The sequence below is a fragment of the Puma concolor genome, chromosome A3 (assembly GCF_028749965.1).
Source record: "Puma concolor isolate L17-30 chromosome A3, mPumCon1.1.hap2, whole genome shotgun sequence".
NCBI lineage: Eukaryota > Metazoa > Chordata > Mammalia > Carnivora > Felidae > Puma > Puma concolor.
In genome coordinates this window covers 40332292-40355673 of record NC_141669.1, presented here as the reverse complement: position 1 = coordinate 40355673, position 23382 = coordinate 40332292, and the positions used below count along the sequence as shown (strand labels likewise).

The window sequence follows — 23382 nt, the reverse complement described above, 5'->3', positions numbered from 1 at the left end:
GAGCAGACTAGTGATGGGCTCATGACTGGAAAGAGAAGTAGGTGATCAAGCCAGAAACCTGGGCTCGGCTCTCCTGAGCTGCCAAATTTTCTCTTTAAAAGTTTCATTTGGAAGGAGTGAAACTTCGTTCCATTTCCGTTCTGGCAAAGAGCTCCACTTGAGGCTTCAGACTTAATTGTCTAGACCGGGGGCAGAGGACAAGGCCTAGTCATCACCTTGTGACGGGGACTGCGCCTGCCCTCACTCACCGCGGGTGTGATTACATCCGTCCCGGGCGAGCACATGCTCTGAACGCCACCGGCAATGTCTACAGCGATAGCAGTTCCTCTGCTCCTTTCGTTTCACCTCATTTAGAGGTGTGGACAGGCCCCAAGAAAGCCCCTGGGACCATTTCTTCTAACCAGAAGCTGTTCCAGCCTCTCCCCCACCTCCTCCACAGCTCGAATGAGAAAAGCCCGGGGAGGAGAACCTCGCCTCCCAGAGCCGTGATGAAAGAAGGGGCTGTGACCCTCCCCTGCCCTGCTGCAGAAAGCTCCAGAGCCGGAAGCCAGAGTAGGCAAGGACAGACGGACGCAGAGGGGTCTGGCTGGCATTCATCCACTGGGAAGGATCACTGGGAGGACCACTGGGAAGCAGAGAACTGGCGACTGTCGAAAAGATACAGAAACTCCCGCTTCTCTCAAATCAAGGCGTGGAAATGAGGGCTTCGGTGTTTTAACCGTCTTCCAGGCTGAGCTTGCTGGCTGCCCACAGCTAAGAATAAACAGACATCTGGTAGTTCCGACTGTCAGGGAGGTGGCGACTTGCCATGGAAAACCACAATGTGAAAATTCACTGAAGGGTATTTAAAAAATCAAAGTGATTTTCCTCAGCAGTCTCTGCTTTCATTTCTACTGCAGAATTTTTAGGATAATGGTCCTCCAAATAGAAGTAAATGGCATAATTCTTAGTAAAAGGCAATGTTCTCTTTTAGTCCTTTACATCGAGGACAGGGCACAGCACTGAGGTTGGAGGAGGGTTTTGGGGCTAGAGCTCACCAAACCTGGGTAGGAGCCCAATGCAGCCACAGACCACATGAGCTGAGGGCATGGGCTACCTTATGACGCTTTCAATGCCAGATGTGTACCAGGCTGGTGCTGGCCTCTTCCTCCTAGGGGCTGCTCTGACGCCCACAGCATTACACACTCCACCCGAAACATGTGAGAACAGCTGCAGGAGAACCGTGAGCAAAGCTACTGCCGCATGTAACTCACATTGAAGTCAACCATCTGTAACTCCTACCCAGTTAAAAAAGTAGGGCAAAATCTGAATAACCGAGTCACAGAAAGAGTACCACAGTAAAAACTCAGACAGTCAGTGGCAGCCTGGGACTGGTGGCTGAGGGTGGGGACAGACTACAACAGGTGAGGTAACTTACCCATTGGGTGATGGACAGAATGTTCTAAAATTGGACTGGAGTGATGGTGGTGTAACTGTGTAAGTGCACGGACACTACAAAACTGCATGCTTGAAAGGGGTAAATTTTATGGTGTGTGTATTTTGGCACAGTAAACCATTAAGAAAAACCAATCAGAAGATCTCGATGCTGGACCCGGTTCTAGATCTGTCAACCAGCAGTGTAACCTTGACTAAAGATCTAACCCTCGGTCAAGACTTCACTTTCCTCATCTCTGATATCCGAGGATGATCTGGGGCAAGGAGGCAGTGCTAAGAGGGGAAAAGAATTGGTCTAGAGGTGCAGACACCTGGACTAATACCTCGGCCCAGGTTATACTGCCTACCTTAGCTATGTGAGAGCAGGTCTGCAGAGTCAGAGAGAAGCACATTTGGCCATAATTAACTACACAGCACAAAATGCAGTCCTCAGGGTGATATGTGGTTTTTAGCTGAGAAGAGAGAGGGCCAAGTTCAAACTGCTGCTACCACGCAGCCCAAACCTGATTGTGACCTGACATGAATGTGCCCTTGTCTCTCCTTAAACATTTTTAAGTGCAATTTCACATCTGAAATGCACTTTCAAAGTGTCCGGGTCCCCACAGAGACCACTGTGAGTCTTTTTAAAGAAACAGTATGTTAAGGGGCGTCCTTAAATAGAAAGGACAAAAGCCACGGGCACACTTCTGTAGCTGTGTTAACACAGGCCAGGCCCAGCACAACTAGGCAATGCTCAGAGTCCAACAGGGTCAGCAGGGTCCCACTAACGTTGCTAGCTGCTGAATATCATCAACAGAGCTAACAAGGCCTCATGGCTTTGAGACCACCTTCTGCTAACATACATCTACAACAATTCAAATTTGCCCCAGTGCTCTTGGTGGTAAGGACCAATGTCCAGCAACAGTCTGGAGACAGGGTTCTCTTTGCAGAGAGCTCATACTGCACACCGCCTCACAGCCATTGAGAACACCAGGACCACACCGGCCAGCTTCCCTGGACATTTCCTGCATTCCGGGGACTTGAGAAAGGATTTCTGGTTTTGCCTTAACGAAACGTGACCAGATATCAAATTGGGGACCTGCTCAGTGTGGCATTCAAGGGTTTTCCCTCTTTGGTCCCGGCTCATTTTCAGTCTTCTCTTCTGCTATTCCCCACCCAAATCCTCACTGATCTCCAACTCTTGCTGTCTGTCTAATGTGGCAAGTTCTCAGAGGCACATGCAGAGGACAAGCTGTCAGGACCACTGTGAAAAGTGGGGCATTCTGACAGCGTCGACAATGTTAAAAAGCTATTAAAAAGTCTCAAGTAATGAAATAAAAACTATCCCTAATTCCACCATGGTTGTAGCAAGTTTTCACTTTCTACTTTATTAATTTGTGAAATTGACCGCGATTTTCACAAACATGTTTGACTTATAAAACCATCAGCTGATTCCCCCCTCTTTCTCCACAAACTACAAGGGACTTTCTACTTTATTCATTTCTGTATTATTTGAATTTTTGGTGTTATTTTTATCATTGGAAAAAATAATGGTCTTTCAGAATCTTTTAGAACTGGTTCGATGTGGTGGTCACTGTGGACTGCTACTGGGTCTCCATTTCCTGTTCCTTCTTCTTAGGGAGCCCTAATTCTGTTCAGGCAGTTATCACCCCTTCTCTAGGCAGGCAGTGGGGCTTGGGAAGCTGACCTCGCCCATTAGATACTCCCATCCCCTTTGCCAGGGATTGGTCAGGAATCCTCATTGGAGCCAATCAGGGCAGGGCACTGGCAGCCCTGAGAGGCTGTTATTGGTCCTGCAGTGAACTTAGATTTTAAAACTTGGCCCCATCAGCCTAAATGGAGAACTCATATTCCATGGTTTAGAGGGAAGGGGATGGCAAGATGGTTTTTGTTTGTTTGTTTGTTTTCTGTCTACTGTCTACTGGTGGATATGAGGAGGTATCTCACCTATTCCTTAAAGGGACATTAAACTTAATGGATATTACTGAAAAATACTCGAAGAGTTGCCTGTTACTTAACTGTGGATGTTCTACACAATCTGGAGTTGAGAGATGAGACACCACACCATGGTTCAGTAATATCTCTCCTCTCCCTGGACTTTAATATACCTAAGTATATATTCATTAATAGAAAATGTTAGCACACAATCCCCATTTCCCAAGGGCTTGCTTAAAGGACAAGTGGAAAGACAGTTAAAATACTACAGTGTAAATGTTAGGATTAAGGTGTGAAGAGGCTTCTAGAAGACAGAGAGAAGGATGATCAGAGAAGGCATCTGAGAAAACCTAACTCCTGAGCTGAGATTTGATGTAAAAGATGAGTAGCAGAGGGGCAAAGGGAGGGTGGGGCTCCAGCCAGAGAAGTTAGAAAGATTGTAGCAAACATAGGGAAAAATCGTTTCAACAAATGGTGCCGGGAAAACTGGATATCCGCATGCAACAGAAAAAGGTTGGCCCCCAGCCTCACATCATATACAAAAACTAACTCAAAACAGATTAAAGACCTACATTTAAGAGCTAAAACTATAAAACTCTTAGAAGAAAACACAGGATTAGGCAGTGATTTCAGAGGTCTGGCGTCAAAAGCACAAAGAACAAAAGAAAAAATAGATTAACTGGACTTAATCAAAATTAGAAACTTTTCGTGCTGAAAATGACACCATGAAGAAAGTGGAAAGACAATCCACAAGATGGGAGAAAATACTTGTAAACCATGTATCTGATAAGGGACTGGTCTCCAGAATATATAGAAAACTCTTACAACTCAATAATAGAAAGACAACCCAATGAAAAATTGGGCAAAGAATTTGAACAGATATTTCTCCTTAGAAGATATATAAATGGCCAATGAACATGCAAGGAAATGTTCGTCATTAGTTACCAGGGAAGTGCACAACAAAACCAAAATGAGGAAGAAAGAAAGCAGCTCAGCCAAGGAGTAGTGAAAACATTTAAGATTTAGGCCCCGGTTCAGGCAGTGCTGGAACATGGGGTGGCTAAAGGAGGCTGAAGGGATTGGCAGGAACCAAGCCACCAAGAGCCCTACAGGCCAGACTAAGGAGTCTGGACATTCTAAAGGTAATGGGAACAAATCACAGTTTGCAACAGGGAAGCAATATATCAGATTCAATTTTCAGAAATACTGCTCCAGCCACAGTGGGGCATGCCTGGCTATAGAAAGGCAGGTAAGGAGGGGCACCTGGGAGGCCCTGGCTGTGCTTAAAGAGTTTTAGAGATTTGCCACAAAGGCACCCATTTATCCCAACTGTAGATGCCTCCGACCATCAAACGCTTCTCCTCTCAGCCTGGCCGCCATCCCCTGATCTGCACCCCTGCCATTAAGGCCACCCGGGCAGAGCGGACCCTTCCATAGGCCAGGCCTCTGGCTTGCTGACAGTAGCTGCCACATGCCCTCCACCAGTCCTTCTCTCCTTTGGGCCGCACAAATGTTCCCATTGCTTCAAAGGTTCCTCAGGGACATGGTCTCGAGTCTCTTCTCTGGTCATCCTCCGGAGTCACTAGGACTCCTTGGGGAACTTTACAGAGTAATAGCCATAATGATCAGAGCACTTGTCTGAGCTCTGCAGGGACAAGCAGAGCATCCCTGGTCTATTAATGTAGCTAAGGACAAGCTGTAGGCAGCCACGGCACAGGCCAACACAGATGGCGGTGGCCAGGCACGAAAACTGCCAAGTTAATTTTACCCCAGGTATACTAAAGCACATCTTTCCCACCTTGTACTTGTGAAATGGTGTGCTGGACCCTTGTATGCGAGAGCTCCCATCTCTCCTCAATTAAACGAGACTCGAGAGTGATTATCTTTGCAGTTGGTCAGACGGCTAACGGCATGATTGATGAAATGGACAGGAGAAAGAGAATGTGGATAAGCATGGCAAAGAAGGAAAGGGAAGAGCGCACAGATACCGGGGCGACCGCAAGGCCAGCCAGACAGGGAGGCGGAAAGCCTGAGCAGAGGCGCTAGACACATCCTGCTCCACCACAGCAGACGTGCTGATGCTGGAAAAATCAGCAGAGTCAGCGAACCTCTGGGGACAGATACAGCACAAAAAGGCAGGCTCTGTGAGACACAATGGTTCTGCATCGGCCAAGCTGTGCCGTTTATTTTTTTATTTAATTATTTTAGAATATTTCATAAAAATAGTATTTTATAATAAAGTGTAATTATTAAGTATTAATTTTCATTTTCTTGTTTATACCCACCTGTCCCACATAGCGTGTGAGGCACTTCGAAGCACATACAGATTGAGGTAAAAACATGTGAACAAATACCCTGACTAGAAAAGGAGTTCTGCGTATATTATCTTATTCAACCTCGAGGACTACCCTATTATACAGATATTGTCTACACTTCACAGCTGAGAAAACTGGGACTCAAAACAATTAAGTAACTTGCCCAAGGTCTCATTTTTGACTAAGTGGCATTTAGACTTGAATCTAGGTCAGAAATGTAAGCTCCCTCCTACTCTCGGCATCACCCTCCCTATAACTTCTGGCTCCTTTCTGGGGACATCCCCTACCCAGGTAGACAGCAGTCACGTGGAGCTAGGACCACACGGCCGAGTCCGAGCCCCAACTCCACCACTTACTAGTGAAGGTAACCTTAAACTGGTTACTTACTCTCAGTGCCCCTCCTCTCAGCTGTGAGACGGAGGTAATGACAGTTCCTACTATGAGGGTAAAATGAGTTTATGTTGCTGAAGCACTTTGAGAATAGTTACACAGTATACACTAAACAAGATTAACTAAACTACATTTAACTTGGGCAAGCAGCTTAACCTCCCAGCCATCATCTGTAAGAGGGGGAGAACACTGGGGTAGCTCCCAGACGTGATGGAAATTAAATAATATATGTAAAGCACCTATACATGTTGGTTATCATTACTGCCATGCTACCTTACTTAAAATCATCTCTTCTTTCGTCCAGGACGTGAAATTACTGGGTCATTTAACTACTCAACTAAGCAGTGAAATTAGCATTTAATAGGTCAATTGATCTAGAAAAATGAATATAAATTGAAGGGAAAAAATCTTGAAATACAGTGTGAAATCATTAAAATGAAAAATAAAACACAGCAATGACAGGTGATACCCAAAGAACTTGCCCCTGTTCTAAGAACATGTACACTGGCAACATCACAGCAAAGTAACTCCACAACAGGTGCCCTGGGGTGTGTCAAATGCAACCCACCTCCTGCCACGACTTCGGTAAACGGGAACAATACTGTGGGGTAGGTGTGGGGGTAGGTGGGGGAGTAGGTGGGTGGGTTGGATTTATTTTTTTTTGGTGGTGGTGGGGGAGAGGGTCATCCCTGATTTTGGAGTGCTAAGATGAAGTATTTTCCCTCCGTTTATAACTTTCGTGACCACTTATTTATAACCCTTTAGAGATGACATTTCTGTTTAAGTATAAGCCTGGAACTTTTTTCATTTAAATCACACCAATGGAATATCTAACCTTTACACGGTCCGGGTCTACATAATGCCTTCTTTTCATGTCACATTCTTCGGTAGTATAATTTAACTTGAGGATATAAAGGATCCACACGCCAAACACAAGCAATATACACCTGGAAAAAAATCAATTAGGCATCATGACATGGTTATGTGATAATCAAGAGAAATCATAAGAAATAAGTGAAAACCTACCCCACGTTGAGTCTGTCTGCCATGCAGCATGAAAGTAGTCTTTAAGGTGACCTTAGTGGTCAACTTAGGCCACCATTTCTTATTTTCCTGACAAGATAGTCATTTATGACTCTCTGTTATAAGTGAAAGTAGAGAAAACTTGTTTCTGCAAAGATGTCATAATAAAATATGAATCACGATGCAGACCACTGGTCTTAAAAAAAACAAGTAACATCTTCTGAGCTATAGAATCTCAGCTTCAATTTTTTGCCATTTTAAAATACTGTCAGGCGGGGCGCCTGGGTGGCGCAGTCGGTTAAGCGTCTGACTTCAGCCAGGTCACGATCTCACGGTCCGTGAGTTCGAGCCCCGCGTCAGGCTCTGGGCTGATGGCTCGGAGCCTGGAGCCTGTTTCCGATTCTGTGTCTCCCTCTCTCTCTGCCCCTCCCCCGTTCATGCTCTGTCTCTCTCTGTCCCAAAAATAAATAAAAAACGTTGAAAAAAAAAATAAAATAAAATACTGTCAGTCTTCCAAATGCTGTATGATTCCACTTATATAAAGTACATAGAGTAGTCAAAAATCACAGAGAATGAAAGAGTGGTGGCTTCCGGGTCAGGGGGAAGGGAGGAAGGGGGGGTGGTTAGTGTTAACGGGTAGAGAGTGTCAGTTTTACAAGATGCAAAGGGTTCTGCAGGTGGATGGTGTGATGGCTGCACAACAGTGTGAAGGTATTTACCATCACTGAACCGTATACTTAGAAATGGTTAAGACAGTAAATTCTATGTTATGTGTATTTTACCACAATAAAAAATGGGCGGAAAATATTGGGAGCCCTTAAAAGAATAAGAAAGCAAAATGAACAATCTCCTCATTATTGCTCCGAAGATTCTACCCCCAGAGATAAGCTGACTGAGGGGAGACAGAACCACCAGCTACCCTTAAGACCATCTACAAAAAAACTGCTTTTAAAGATCTGATAAACTCACATTATTGTATAGTTTAAAATACACACATGCACATACATACACACACAGGATTAGGATAAAAGATTTAAGGCTAGTCCTGGTTCTAGAGACCTCTTTTTTTTTTTAAGTTTATTTATTTTCTGAGAGAGAGAGAGAAAGAGAGAGAGAGGCTGAGAGAGAGAGAGGGAAGGGCTGAGGGGAGGAGGGGCTGAGACAGAAGAGGGGTGGGAGAGAAGGAGAGAGAGACAATGAATCCCAAGCAGGCTCTGCACTAACAGTGGGGCTGGATCTCACAAACTGAGATCATGACCTGAGCTGAAATCAAGAGTCAGACGGTTAACTAAGCCACACAGGCACCCTCAAAACCTCATTTTTAATAAGCTCCCCAAGTGATACTGATAAACAGTAAAAAAAAAAAAAAAAAAAAAAAAAAAGTTTAAACCAAAGTTTAAGAACCACTGTTTTACATAATTTGTGTTACTGAAAAAACAAAGTTAAAGAATAACCTTAAGGGTAAAATGATCTCTCGTCTAAAGAAAGGGGCAGTTTTAAAAATACAGCATCTAGCACAGTATACTATATACACCAGATGCTAAATATTTCTTAATATTTGAGGAGGATAATGCAGGACAGTATTGCTAGAAAGTGTGTTCAAGACTTCTTGATTCTTATTTCAACAGGATCCCCCAAGAAAACCTGGACAAGCATCCTAATTTCTCCCTGGAATCGAGGACAATGTTACATGAATAGGATGTTACCATCTGTGTAAAAATGGGGGGTGGGTCACACACACACACACACACACACACACACACACACACAATATTTCTTATATATACAAGATAATATTGGTTATCTTTAAGTGGGGAGCAGAAATGAGAAGATATTTTACTGAGTACTTTTAATACCTTTTGAATTTTAAATCTTGTGAATGCAGTATTACCTACCTATTCCTCTCCCCAGCACCCCCCAAAAGGAATTACATTCAGTGCATGTAGTAATCCCTTTTCTTGATTACCAAAAAAAAGAAAAAAGGGAAGGGAAAAGAACAGTGTGTTAAAAGCAGGCCCATGGGCACCTGGGTGGCTCCAGTTGGTTAAGCGTCCAACTTGGGCTCAGGTCATGATCTCACAGTTCGTGAGTTTGAGCCCTGTGTTGGACTCTGTGCTGACAGCTTGGAGCCTGGAGCCTGCTTCGGATTCTGTGTCTCCCTCTTTCTCTGCCCCTCCCCTGCTTGCACACTCTTTCAATAAATAAACAAATGTTAAAAAACAAAAAAGCAGGCCCAATGCCTACAGCCCTGAGGACACTGCACGGTACTTCCCCGTCGTGACTCTCTCGCCCACACTGTGAACAGCCATTGGCCCAGGTGTACCTCATTCACAGCCACAGGCCGGCACCCAACACAGTGCCAGGCATGTCAGACCTCAGTAAATATCGGTTGGTGTCAAAAGTAGCTGGAAGATACTAATGTACATTTCCCTTTCCTACCTTCCTCCTTCTACACCTCCTAAATTAGTGGTATTTTCAAAAGGGTGATTTTCAACTTGGTTTGGCTGCTACCAAATGCAACTGCCAGGTCCCTCCTTTAACAATTATACCACATATTAGGATATAAGGGTGACTTGGCTGAAACACCAGTCATCTTTTTTAGTATTCAATATTTAAGGCTCTTCAGAAGCTTGTAGAGGACTTTAATTAGCCATATTTTTAGATTAACTTAAAATAGCTAAGAGGAAAAGCCCTGTTTGGTCACGTAATGGCAGGGAGAGCTGTGCACTTAAGAGCTGCTCTCTCGGGATGGTGCCTCCCTGGCTGGCACTGTCCTATCATTAAGTAAAGCCTGATGCATAAATCCAGACATCTGTGCACTGAATCCTTACTCAAATGTGCCTTTGTATGATCTTCTGACCAATTACAAGAGCCATCCTTCAGGGCCTGTTGCATTTTTCTCCCAGCTCCCCACAGCTGACCTGGTCAGGGCAATCGTAAGGTCCCAGGGCTCATACTTACTTGAGGATGTCTTTTAACAACAGGTTGGGTCTTCTCATCTTGTTTTGAGCTCGGGTGTACCATTGCAGAGAGGGTCTTGAGCAATCACTTCTCAGTTTCACACAGTTATACTCACTGGGCATTGCTGTGAAGAGAGAAGCAGCCAGGAGGGGGGAAAAGAGGGAGAGTCAGGCTATTGTGTTTACAAAGACCTTTAGGGGGTACATCTATAGCATGGAATACTACTCAGCAATAAAAAAGAATGAATTAATGATACAGCCAACAACTTGAATGAATCTAGAGGTAACTATGCTGAGCTAATACTAAAAGTTTACACATTATATGATTCCAGGTATATAACATTCTTGAAAGGTCACAATTACAGAAACGAAGAACAGATTGGTAGTTGTCAGGAGTTATGGAAAGGGGTAGTGGGTGTGGTTGGATCCTTGTGTTGATGTAAATATTCTGTGTCTTGACTATATCCCTATCAATATCATAGCTGTGATATTATACTATGGTTTTGCGAGAGGCTACTGGTGGGGGAAACTGGGTAAGCGGTACATGGGATCTCTCTGTATTATTTTTTTACAACTGCACACGAATCTACAATTATCCCCAAATAAAAAGTCTAATTAGTTTTTAAAGAGCCTTTACCTTTTAAAGGTGCATACAGAACTATTTACAGATGAAACAGGAAAAATGAGATCTGCTTCAAAAAAATCAGGAAGGGGATAGGCATGGAGGTGGGGGATAGATGAGGCAACTCTAGCTTTAAACTGATTAAGTATTGGGGCGTGTGGATGGCTCAATCAGTTGAGAACCGACTCTTGATTTTGGCTCAAGTCACAATTCCAGGGTCATGAGATTGAGCCCTGCTTTGGGGTTAAGCAGGTGTGGAGCCTGCTTAAGATTCTCTCTCCCTCCCTCCCTATCTCTCGCTCTCGCTCTCCCTCTCCCTCTCTCGCTCACTCGTCACACTCTCTTTCTCCCTCAAAAAAAATTTTTTTTAGTTAATTAATTAAATGGATTAAGTGTCAAAGCTGGGTACTAGACACATGGGGCTCATTAAACCTTTCTCAATACTCTAATGCTTTTGTACATCTGAAATTTTCTATAATAAAGTTCAAAGAGGAAGTGTTATATATATATATATATATATATATATATATATATATATATATAAAGAGGAAATGTTATATTTAAAACAACAAAAGCGTTACACTAACAAAAAAAAGAAAATATGGCAATTTTAAAAGACATTTTTCTTAAAAAGTTATATGTTCTTGGGTATGCTTGCCTACTTATTCTTTTGAATTAATTTTATTCTCAAAATTTCAATTTCTAAATAATATTCCAAGAAGTACTATAGTAGAAATCAATACATTCTCCTCCCCCCCCCCCCCCCATATCAGTTTCCCCCTTCCTGACAACTTGGTAGAACTCTGGATTTTTAGCTAGGGTGCATGGCCTCCCAACATGAAGACTACATTTCCCAGCCTCCCTTGGAATTAGGTATGGCCTTGTGACTAAGTTCTAGCCAATGAGATATGAGCAAAAGTGACTTGTATAACTTCCAGGGTGTATTCCTTGGAATACACCTTTATCTCTTTTCCTGCTGACTGAAATACTGACACATGATGAGCCACTCTGGACCACACGGAAAGCACGTCACCAAGGGATGGTGAAGCAACAACAGAGAAGGGGCCTGGGTTCCTGGACAACCCCATGGGCATTCTACCTAGGACTGCCTGCCTCTGGGCTGTTATAAGGTGGAGAACTAAACTTCTGTCTTGCTTAAGATATTGTTAATTAAAAGTGAAGTTATATCTCAACTAATATAGGCACCTATTATATTTTGCTATTATGATAAATTTATATATTAATTTAAGAAATAATATCTTTATTATAGTCATTTGGCCAAGAGACAGTTGTATCTCATTATACACTTCATTTCCATTCAAGTTGTGTCATTTCCTCTGAACAAAATCTTTTATCAAACTGACATTCAAGTATTTAATCTTTCTGCTCCTAGAAACAATTTCTCCATCAGTTCTAATTTTAACTGTGTAGCACTACAGTGCAGGATTTTTGTAGACAAGTATCCTTCTGAAGAGTTTCAAAAAACAGTCCCAAGTACCTCACTAGTAAACCCTTCCTGAAGAACAACTGAGACCCTGGAACGTTTTTAAACACCACAACTTGAGGTTACTCAGATGCATGGCCAGCCAAGTGGTGGGAACCAGCAGGCTACCTGGAACCTATATGTATATAAAACAGACATTCTAAGATGTCTCTGTTTTTACAACCAGAATGACACATGATTTGCGCCGAGGTGGACCTCCAGCAAACCCAGAGACCGCAGTGTCAGAGAGAAGCGGGTCTCCACCTCTGCCTGTCACTGGTGTGCTGGACAGCACTGCCCCGCAGGCTGTAAGCCTGTGAAATTTCCTTCCTCAGACTGTGGCCAGCCGGCTTCCTGCTGAGCTGTGACTGGGGGATGTCCTGGTAGAAGACTGGAAGACAAGAGGAGGAAGCAACCTTTCCAGGCCCCTGACGCAGTGCAGGTTCTGACAGGGGTGGTGACAGTCACAGGCAAGGGAGGGCGACTACATGTGACTCCACAGCATCAGTGGGCATCCAGTGTCTGCGGTTTCTACTTGAGAGAAGTGATGGCATCTCCAGAAGCTTTGTGACAAGTACAAGCCTCAGCCCCGGGTGACAGAAGCTTCCTGATCTCTGGCTGACACTTCTCTCTCACTTTGCTATCTCCAGGCCTGCCGATGTCTTTGTGATCAATCCCCTGCATGAAAACCCTCCCTGCCAGAAGCATCAGCATCGTTTCTGGTTTCCTGCTGGACAGTGACTAGTATATCAGATGATGCTCTCGTGCCACTTTCAGGAAAGTGGGCTTGTTCAAGGAAAGGAGGGACTCTGGGGGTGACAGCAGGTCTAGTCCTGCTCATATGCTCCAAAAAAAAAAAAAAGCTGTTTTGTTTTTTTCTAATCATACTGGAGAGGACCTCATGAGAAGGAGTATGAGAACACAGTATCTACAGCCCGTCACCTGGGCTCAGCTCCTCCACCTACCAGTGGGGAAACTTTGGGCAAATCACTGTAACTCCTGCAGCTCCATTTCCTCATCTGTAAAATGGGTGTAGCAATATTACCGACTTCATAGAATTCACATGGAGAAAGTGATTGCACATCATAAGCACCATGTACTTGCTGGCTGTTGTTACTATTATCCCACAGAAAGGGAACTTACAGGCACCCAGTCTCATTTGATATGCTTCATCTGTTGGGGCTTTAAGGCTCTTGTGCCTTTTGGTCACCCTCACTTCCAGCCACAGTTTTGGCTCCAGCCCTATCATGGAGAAACTCCAGCCCTTCCTGGTATCTCCGGAGAAACAACATCCTCTTGAAGCCCCTCACATACTCCTCCAAACCCTTTCTCAACCTGCAGAACCTCTCAATGCTCAGTGCTCACTGGTCACTGGCCCCTCGCTGTCACTGCTCCCTGCGACGGCCAAGCTGTTTCCAGCCTGCCTACCTCCCTTCAACCAGTCTACACACCATGCCTCGGATACCTTGGAAACACACCTCCTTTAAAACTTCTTAAATCTTCCCTTGCACTCCCACATGCACATCTTATGCCTCCAGGGTCCTGGTCTCCACCCCCAGCACAATCTCCTCCTTGAATACCACCAGATTCCACCACCAGCCTTTAACCCATGTCCTCAAGGGAGTAACCCCTAGACCCAACTCCCTGTGCAGACCTGTCACCCAAGCTCAGACTATGTGTCCAACAACCTGCCTACGGTCTTCATCTCAGACAACAGTACAGAGCAGAACCTGGCATTGCCTCTATTCTTCACATTATTTTGAAGGTGCACCATCCACTCAGCCACCCAAGCTGCAAACCTTCCCCTTAGGCTTCTCTCTTTCATTCCCAGCCCCGATCGATCTCCAGGGCTTCTCGATCATAATCAACAATTGTGGATAAATTTATTTTTCATTTTGCATTCTGTGCATTACCGTTTTAATCTCTGCAAACTTAAAGACATTTTCATGGCGGGAGGAAGGGTCCTTCCCCTAGGATGAAAAGAAATTTGAAAACCACTCAAATGAAAAATATTTTTAGGAACCCTGAAGCATCTCTTAGTGTGTTGGGGACACTATATCATAAATGAAGCACTTAAAGGCAAAAAAAAAAAAAAAGTAGTAGGAACTGTAAGTTTCTAAGTTACTATATTTTGTGGGGGGGTCTGCTGAGTTGGGAAAAAAATATATTTATGCAGAAGCAAAATGAAGAACATTGACACTCAGCAAGTCCTGGTGGTCTGAGCTCCCCCTGCCACTGTGTGGAAGCCGCATGCCTGGCTCTACCTGAGCATCAGGGGTCTTCAAAAAACTGGTGAGTGAAATCAACAGATGAAGGATGACCGCAGTATTCCTAGAGCTTCCGAGGGCTTGCACTCGCCAGCATCAGCTGGAGAAGCAGAGTGTCACGAACACTGCTCCACACGAAAGCCACCCCTGCCAGCCTGTGCACGTGCACACACAGACTGAACTCACTTTGGTGATCGGAACCCTCCGCTCGAGTCAATTCATTTACGTAACATGAAGACTGCTTAGTCTAGAATAATGGAACTACTACAGATATGCCCTACTTACCAAAACTGCCTATGTTGATTCCTATGTGCATGCTTTATTTGGTCTTTGGAACACTTACTATCAGGAGACATGTTATTTATACATTTTTTTCCCTTTTAATATACATTTGTCTCTTGTCTCCCCCACCAGAGTACAGACTGCAAGGAAGCAGGGGTCTTCACTTTGCTCACCACTGAATTCACAGTGCCTAGAATGGTAAGAGGCACATAATAGGCACCTAATACGTACTTATTGAACAAATACTTGGTTTCTTATGAGAGTTTCAGAGGTGATGGTGGTTTCAGGCACTCGCCCAAGGACTTCTGTTGGCAGGCCATCACCAACGGATTGCCTGTCTTCTGTCCCTCCTGCTCTCCTTCCCCGCCCCCTTCGTGGGCAGCTCTTCCCCTACTGCCTCCTCCTAAGTGCTAGGGTCCAGGACTCTAAGTCTGGCCCTCTTCCCGCCCAAACTGCTGTGGTAAGAGCCTCCATATCATGGCTTTGCTAAGCATCTTTATGCAGAAAAGTCTTGGCTTTCAAAATTATGTATTTCTACTCACACATAAAAACATAACATATCCTTCTTAAATGCTTACATGCCTGGTGAAGAAATAATTCTTATTAAGGCCCTGATGGATAAAGGGCCAGGCCCAGATGGATAAAGGGCCAGGCCCAGGTTTTCGGTCTATTTGTAGAAATGGCACTAACATTTTCAGAATGAAAAATTAACCATTCAAGACAAGATTAGAACAGACACCACAAAGCAGGACACGAGGAACTGCCAAATTGCCAATATAGACAACCACTGGTACAAGAGTGGACAGGGCATTCATATTTATTGGGAGGTAAAGCCTACACACAATATCACCAAATCCTAAAAACACCCCCTTCATTGGACTGCAATGCATTTAACCTGCCAAAGGTCATACGTGGATAAGGGGCCAAGAATTCCAACCTACATCTATTCACCTCCAAGTCCATGCCCTTCCACCTGGGGTGCTTTAGGAAGGGAACGTATGCGAGTATGTGAAGTGTTTTTCATTTTAATAATGAAGGCATGCCAAGGCACAGACTGTTATAAACAAAAATGTGAACTTGAGGTGAGTAAGCCAACATGGCTGGAGTGCACTGCCTGGAAAGGAGAACAGGTACAGCTTAGATGTTAATATGGCAGCAGCTGAAAGAACATGCCTTTTAGGGTGGGAGGATTCTGGGAGCAGAGGACTTCACAGCTGCGTGCTAGGTTGCCCACTGAGGGACAGCGAGGCAGGATACTGAGTGCTCGCTGCTGTCCAGATGAAAGGGGAGCCCGAGGCCTGCCCTGGTGAGGAGCAGGAAGAAGGGACAGGACAGAGATCTACCGAAAGGAAGGCAATCAGCCGCGACAAGTGAGCAAGCGTAAAGCTGCATCCCAGTTATGGAAAGACAGGGACGGGAGTCAATTTTTGTAGTTTTGTGATGATGTGGTGAATGTGAGATGATAAACAACTAGACAAAGATGACCTGGAGGCAGCTGGAAATTTGGCTGGAGGCTCAACACAACATCCACCCCGGCAGCCAGTCCTGCCCACCGGGTCTGAGACAGTTAAACCCTCAGGCATCCACAGTATGGAATAAATTAACTCCTCTCCTTTAACAAGACTGGTATAAGGTATGTACCATCCAGGGAAAGTTGAGAAAATAGTCACTTAGATCGTGTTTGGGTTTTGTGTTTGAGATGAAGGCTTCTACTTGATAAAGGAGAACAGAAGACGAGGCAGGAAGCCTGTCCTTGGGGAAAAGACAGCTTTGGGGTGCCCCGGAGAATGCACAGCACGAGCAGGGGGCGCAGCAGAGGGGCTGGGCAGGGAGGGAAGAGGCACTCCCTCTTGGGGATGAGCAAAGGGCAGAGGCCTGGTTAGTTTGGGGAACAGCAAATGACTGGCATGGGGTGGGGGTGGGGTGCAGGCAGGAGTTAAGGCAATATTGTGGTCCTGTTGGACACCCAAGGGCTGGGGCCACAGATCAGCTGCGAATGCCCGTTGCCAACAGCACGCATCTGCCCCCACTCAGCAGATGTGTGCTACAGCCCCACCCAATTGATTGAGGAGGTACAAAAGACTAGCCCTCGTGCCTCCGGGAGAACGCCTGGAATCAGCTGGGACCACAGCTGTGCTCAGCTCCTTTCCCTGTCTCTCCCCCCACCCCAACCTCACCCCTTTCTCCTGGCAGACCCCTCAATGAACCAGGGGCCCCTGAGTCCTGTTTCAGGCTCTGCTTCTATGGAACCCAACCTAAGACACGCCATGAGGTCATATGGAAGACTGCAGAAGGTCATGGACAATCACAAGAAGCCCTTGAGGACTTTATTCAAGAAGCGTCATGAAATGTGGAGGAAAATCAATGGGGAAGCAGCAAGGATAGCAGGGGCAGGGGTGGAGAGCCTGAGACCAGAGGCTGGTGGGGAGCCAGCCCAGCATTCCCAGCCGCAGATCCTGGGTGCCTCAGCAAAGATGGCAGCAGCACTGGGGAGAGGAAGGGCTTCGGCTGCAGCACCGACAAGGCTTGGGATAGACCAGATGTGCTTTAGCAGGCAGGAGGGAAGACAGCTCAAGTGACGGGGAGGATGGTGGAGCTCTCTGTAGAGAAAGGTCACAAGGATGGAAGCTATGGGGACACAAAGGTCAGTTTGGCCCTGCTGAGTCTCAGACGCCTGTGGGCCACCAGGCTGATATGTCTTGTTACAACGGAGAACCCAGGCTTGGGGCCCTGGAATATCAGTCAGAGGGTGCCCTTGGCTGCATGTAACAGAAACCCGGGTAGCATGGCTTTTAGCCAAGTCAGGTTTCGTTCTCTCACAGAACCAGAAATCTAGGGGCAAGCAGGCCAGGCTGATGCAATGCCACACACCCACCCACCCACCCCCCAAGCTTCTGTTCCTCCAGCATTCATACGTGGCCAACCTCCATTCCACAGTCCAGGCAGGAAGGAGAAGAGGGACGAGATGCAAAGGAAGGGGAAGCACCTATATCAGGAGAGGGAAACCTTCCCCGGAAACTAGAAACCGACAGGCTTCCATTTACATCTGTTTGTCTCTCATTCATATCTCTTTGGCCAGAACGGGAACGGTATCACGTGGCTACCCCCGGCTGCGAAGTTAGCCAGGAACTTTTACAAGCTGGGCCACAGGCTTCCCCAAACAAAATTAGGGTTCTGTTAGTAAGGAAGGAAACAGGGGATCTGTAACCATCAATAGTAGGATGTGCCACAACAGATAAGGTCCGGGGACATTTCGATAAAGGTAGAGTTAAGACTGCTCTAAAGAGATAAGATCCCGGAGGGGAAGAACACAGTGCAGAGCCTTCTTAACCTTGGTAAGCCCACCTTCAAGGGGTCAGGGAGGAAGGGAAGGAACACAGGAAGTACTGCTGGAAATCACAAAAGGAAATATTGAGCAAAATCAGTAACCCTGACATGACAATTCCAAGCCTGGGTTCAAAGCACTCTGAAGTCCAAATATTTAAGAAAGCAGCCTGAGAGGTCCTAAACAAAATGCATTTTATATTGCTCTATCGTAAACAAGTAATAATGGGTGCCCACACACAAAAGGGGTGATTTCTAAGTGTTCATTTCATCGATTCTGTGGGCATGCAGAGACGACATGACAGATGGAGTCTGGAATGAGTCCCCACTTTCTAGAGACCCAAGGTGGAGGGAAGTGATGACAAGAATGTATCCATAGTGGTGTGGGGAGGGCCGTGGGAGCAAGGAGGCTGTTTAGAAGCACGGCACCTGCCACTCAGCACACACACAGACAGGGTCGAGTCACAGAGCTGACTCCTGGGCTGTCTCGCCAAAGCCCAAACGTGGGCACAGGGCAAAAGCGGCAGGGCTGGGAGCCCAGGGCAGCAGCAGGGACCAGTGAAGTTCTACACTAAACTCACTCCTACCCCCACCCCACAGGGAGAGGCAGCTGCAGGTAGGGGAATGGCGGTTTTGTCAGAAAAGCTCAAGAGTACTCTAGTCCAGGGCCTTACCTATGGCTTCCAGAGCTCTGCGTGACATGTTACTTTTCTCCTACTGATTCCAGAAGTCAACCTGTCCTCCTGTCCACCCAGGCAGACAATCTAGGTAATTCCAAACCAGTTTTAGCTGTGGAACTTTGTTTGTATGAAAGCTCACTTGGAATCCTAAGACATAGGGGTGCATGGGTGGCACAGTCGGTTAAGCATCTGTCTCTTGGTCTTGGCTCAGGTCATGAGCTCACGGTTACTGAGTTCAAGCCCCACATCAGGCTCTGTGCTGATGTCCCAGAGCTTACTTGGGATTCTGTCTCTCCCTCTCTCTGCCCGCCCCCTCCCACCCCACTTGTTGAGTGTTCTCTCTCTCTCTCTCTCTCTCTCTCTCTCTCTCTCTCTCTCTCACACACACACACACACACACACACACACACACACACACACACACAAAATAAATAAACTTAAAAAAAAAAAGAATCCTAAGACACAACACAGATAAGAAGCATGCAACTGATCTTTTGCGGGGTTTCTTCAGCTCAGCACTACTGACATTTGGGGCTGGGTGATTCTTTGTTGTGGGAGGCTGTCTTGTGTACGATGTGTAGCAGCGTCCCTGGCCTCTGCTCCCCAGATGCCACTAGCATCTCTGGTCCTGCTCATCTCTCCCAGCTGTGACAATCAAAACTGTCTCCAGACATTGCCAAATGTCCCCTGGGGGGCAAAACTCTATCCATTGGAATAAAATCACCGTCTGTATGAACATTCCAACACTGCCATATTCCTAAAGTATTGAGGGTAACTAAACTCACAGCAAAAACGGAAAACCAAAGACTGTGGACTAAAAGTCGAAGATACTTGAGTTTCAGGATCTAATATTTTTAATATTTGGTTCGGATTGCATGGTCTCAAGAAACTGGATTCATCAAGGTAGGTGATCGTGTTCTCACATGTGCAATGTGTAAGCCAACAGACAGGCACAGGCCTGCATTCACGCAGCAGCCAGGGCAGAGCACCAGCCTGCAGGGTATGCGAGTTCCAGGTGTACATGGGGATGGAAGGGCCACACTCATTCCTGGATCCATACAATCAAAGCAAAGCACCTTTATCCCATTCCACTCCCTCCACCCAAGGGGGAAAACTCCCTCTACACCATCCTGCCCTGTTTCTACTGGGTAGGCAGTGTCTTACTTGTCTTTTAGGAATGTGAAATTTCACCCACGATATCAAGACCACAAAGGAAGTGCTGGAAGAGCTCTGGTGCTGAGACCACACCCAATCATCTCCTGTCTTCTACGATTCATTCAACTGAAATGACCAGTGCCTTCCACCAGGTGAGGATATGGAAAGATGGTTATCTGTGAACCAGGAAAGGGCTCTCACCAGACACAGGATCTGTCAGTGTTTTGATCTTGGGTTTCCAGCCTCCAGAACTGTGAGTAATGAACATCTATTGTGTAAGTAAATAATAAGAAGAAGAAATAAATAATCAATGCCTCCACCACTGTCTTGGCCAATGGTTCTCCAACCTGAGCATGCACAAGAACCACTGGAAAAGGCTGTAAAGTATGGAGATTCCCAGACCTCATCTCCAGAATTTCCCACCTGCTAGGAATAGGCAAGGACGCCAAATGTGCATTTTAAGCAAGTTCCCCTGAGTTATGTGGGTGTGGTACTTTGAGAAACTCTGCTCTCTGGTAAGCTATAATTAACAACAGATTTCAGCCTAAAGATTTTCAGGTCCTCCTACAAACTGTGCAGTTACGAGGACCTGTCTACTGAAATGAAAAATAAAAGCGTTGCTCCATGAATGCATCCGCACTCTACTAGTTTTGCCCACCAACCAAAATGCAAGCACTTCAGGGGTGCCTGGGTGGCTCAGTCAGTTAAGCATCCGACTTCGGCTCAGGTCATGATCTCGCAGTCCGTGAGTTCGAGCCCTGCATCGGGTTCTGTGATGACAACTCAGAGCCTGGAGCCTGTTTCAGATTCTGTGTTTCCTTCTCTCTCTGACCCTCCCCCGTTCATGCTCTCTGTCTCAAAAATAAACGTTAAAAAAAAAATTTTTTTTTAAATGCAAGCACTTCAATGATTCCGAGGTGTGCGTTTTAATCTACTGCTAATCAACCAGCATTCCTCTAAGGCTGAGAATACACCATTACTTTCACTCAGTTGCTGGCTTTTTACATGTTTAAAGATGCTAAGGCAATTAATTCTGAGTCCTTGGAATACATAAACATTCTCCAAAACTCGAACATGCCCAGAAACTACACATGGTGTTTCTCCAAGATTTTACTAACATGACAAAGATGTCAAGAGAGCAGCACCTCTTGCGGGGTCAAATCCAGAACCTTCTTCCCCCCTCCCTACCTCTCTCTTATACTCCCCTCCCTCCTCACTCCCCTTCAGCCTAGAGGTCTCTTGTTTCCACGCCCACCCCACCTCAGGGTCTTCATTTGTCTCTGCCAGGCCTCCAGGTGGCTCTCTCCCTCACCATCTTTATTCTGGTCTTTATTCAAAAGTCACCTTCCTTGTAAAAGAGCATCCTCACCCCTAAGCCCTGTTATTCACCCCTGCTTTACTTTAAAGTACTCTTTAGGACTCAGACATATTTGCCTGTTGTCTGCTCTCCCCACTAAAACATAAGCTTCCTAGAAAAGAGGTTCTGGTAATTGTGTTCTCTGCTATAACCTCAGAACCTAAAACGGTGCCTAGCATGTAAGAAGTACTTAACTACTTGCTGAAGGAATGAACCAACAAATGAATGAACACACTCATCAGAGGCCCGTACCCAGATTCCTGCAGAATAGCTAACCCAGAGTTAGCACGGTCCTAATGTGCAGACGTGAGGACCAGATCCTTCCCTGTGTCCAGATGTCACAACTACTGGGCATTTGTGAACTGTCCAGAGCATGCCTACATCATGGAGAACAGGGATGGGATTTTTCAAATGAGAATCAGTGTGTGTGTGTGTGTGTGTGTGTGTGTGTGTGTGTGCGCGCGCGCATGCGCACGTGCACGTGCATGTGCAGGGCCCTGGGGAAAGGAGACAAACAAAGTCAAATGATTGGCCCCCCCACCACCATGGGAAATAGAAGAGAAGCTGGGTCTGTTTTGTATTGTTTCTTAAGAGGAAAAGAGATTAAAACAGTCTCACTGTTTGGCTGTTTGATAATGGCCAAGTCATTCTTTAGGATGTTTGCTAAGATGTAAAAAGCAGGATTGGATGAGAACATTTCCACTGCCTCTTCTTCCACTAAAATTTATGAGTCTCACTACTTTTCAAAGTAAGAACAGGAAACATAAATCTTAGCTGATTCAATGGACACTTATACATTATGGCCATTTAGGAGAGAGAAATAGGAAGCTGGAATAAGTGGAGGGAGATGGGTTTAAAAAAATTAAAGGGGAAACAGAGGAGTGGGGGACACAGAGTGGAGAAAATGGAGTGGAGGCTGAGGGTTAGGAAATTCTGTGAAAGGAGAGCTGGAAGGGAAAGAAAGACAGGAAGGAGGTATAGAGGCTTCACTGTTCTTATCATATTCTGTTCCCTAGGGCTGGACAGTTTCAGAGGAACTCCTCTCTGCAAATTCTGATAAGCAGATCCACCCACACACCCACCTCAGGCCCTAGCGTAGAGCTCCCCTTCTGAATCCAAGAACAGCCCCTGTCACCCCACCCCACAGGAGAGGCTCCAGCCAAAACATAGAACGTTGTCCTAAACTGTATGAAATGCAGTGGGGGCTGGACAAGACCCCGCCCCTGCTTACGCAGAACGCAAAAGATGCGGGATTTTTGCCAAAACATACAATCTGAGGTTTCATCAAGCAGGAGGGTGGACCATCTTTAACTGACTGATGCCAAAGCTTTAAGCAAAGCATACCCTCTGCGGGCCCTGTGCCTTACTTATTGGCAAGCGCTCAACCAAAGCATCTTGGTGAAGTGCACTGATCTCATGCATCAACACTCTCAACTGTGTTTAAATATATTTCCGAAGTTACATTCTGCCTGGGAAGCCTCTGTTACAGGACAGTGGTAGGTCTAGTCTAAACCAGGTAAATGTGTGGATCAGAGCTGGCTGACCAGGCTACCTGAAGACAGCCAGCAGGAGTCAAGTCTCTGGAAAGGGAGCAGCAGACAGCGGAAGAAAGAAACCTTCCTGTCAGGTGAAGCTGCACTTTTGGTGATCTTGCACCCTGTCTTCTGCTGACGCCCGGGGGAGCAGAGCCAATGCTAAAGAGAGCTCAGCGTTGTGGGTAATGACTTCATTAATGACCACGGAAAGGGGAGACCCTGAAAAGCCCCATGTGGCTTCTGATGCTAGACTTGCCACAGCACCATGACCTGCAGACTTCCGAGTTTTTAAACTCTATTAACTCTATTTTTTGACATAATCCCAAACTTACAGAAAGACTGCATGAACAGTACAAAAAAAATTCCTGGATCCCTTTCACCCAGACTCCCCAACTGGTAACATTCTACCACATTTGCTCTGTCTTGCTACATAATACAATATAATATGCATATTACTTTTTTACCCGTTTGAAAGTAGTTGAAAACATGATGATATTCCCCCTGTAAATATTTTAACATTTTAGTATTTCCTAAAGACAAAGATATTCCCTTACACAACCACAACATAATGATAAAAATCAAGCAGCTTTTGTTGTTTCAATACCATCTAATCTAAAGAA

General features: G+C 45.6%; 1 protein-coding gene across 5 annotated transcripts in view; it reads right to left on the bottom strand.

Moving 5' to 3' along the window:
- Nucleotides 1–23382, bottom strand: part of ST3GAL5 (ST3 beta-galactoside alpha-2,3-sialyltransferase 5) — a 50150-nt gene that overhangs the window by 14131 nt on the left and 12637 nt on the right. For 2 of the 5 annotated variants that reach the window (XM_086700680.1, XM_025927267.2), the window contains exons 2-4: nt 10059–10182; nt 6910–7021; nt 1782–1886 (exon numbers count right to left, since the gene is read on the bottom strand). In XM_086700680.1, coding sequence (XP_086556806.1) covers nt 1782–1886; nt 6910–7021; nt 10059–10182 — 341 coding nt within the window. Of the gene's footprint in view, nt 1–1781; nt 1887–6909; nt 7022–10058; nt 10183–20071; nt 20141–23382 lie in introns of those variants that run through there. The other 3 variants (XM_025927270.2, XM_025927268.2, XM_086700679.1) reach the window with 2 other exon arrangements.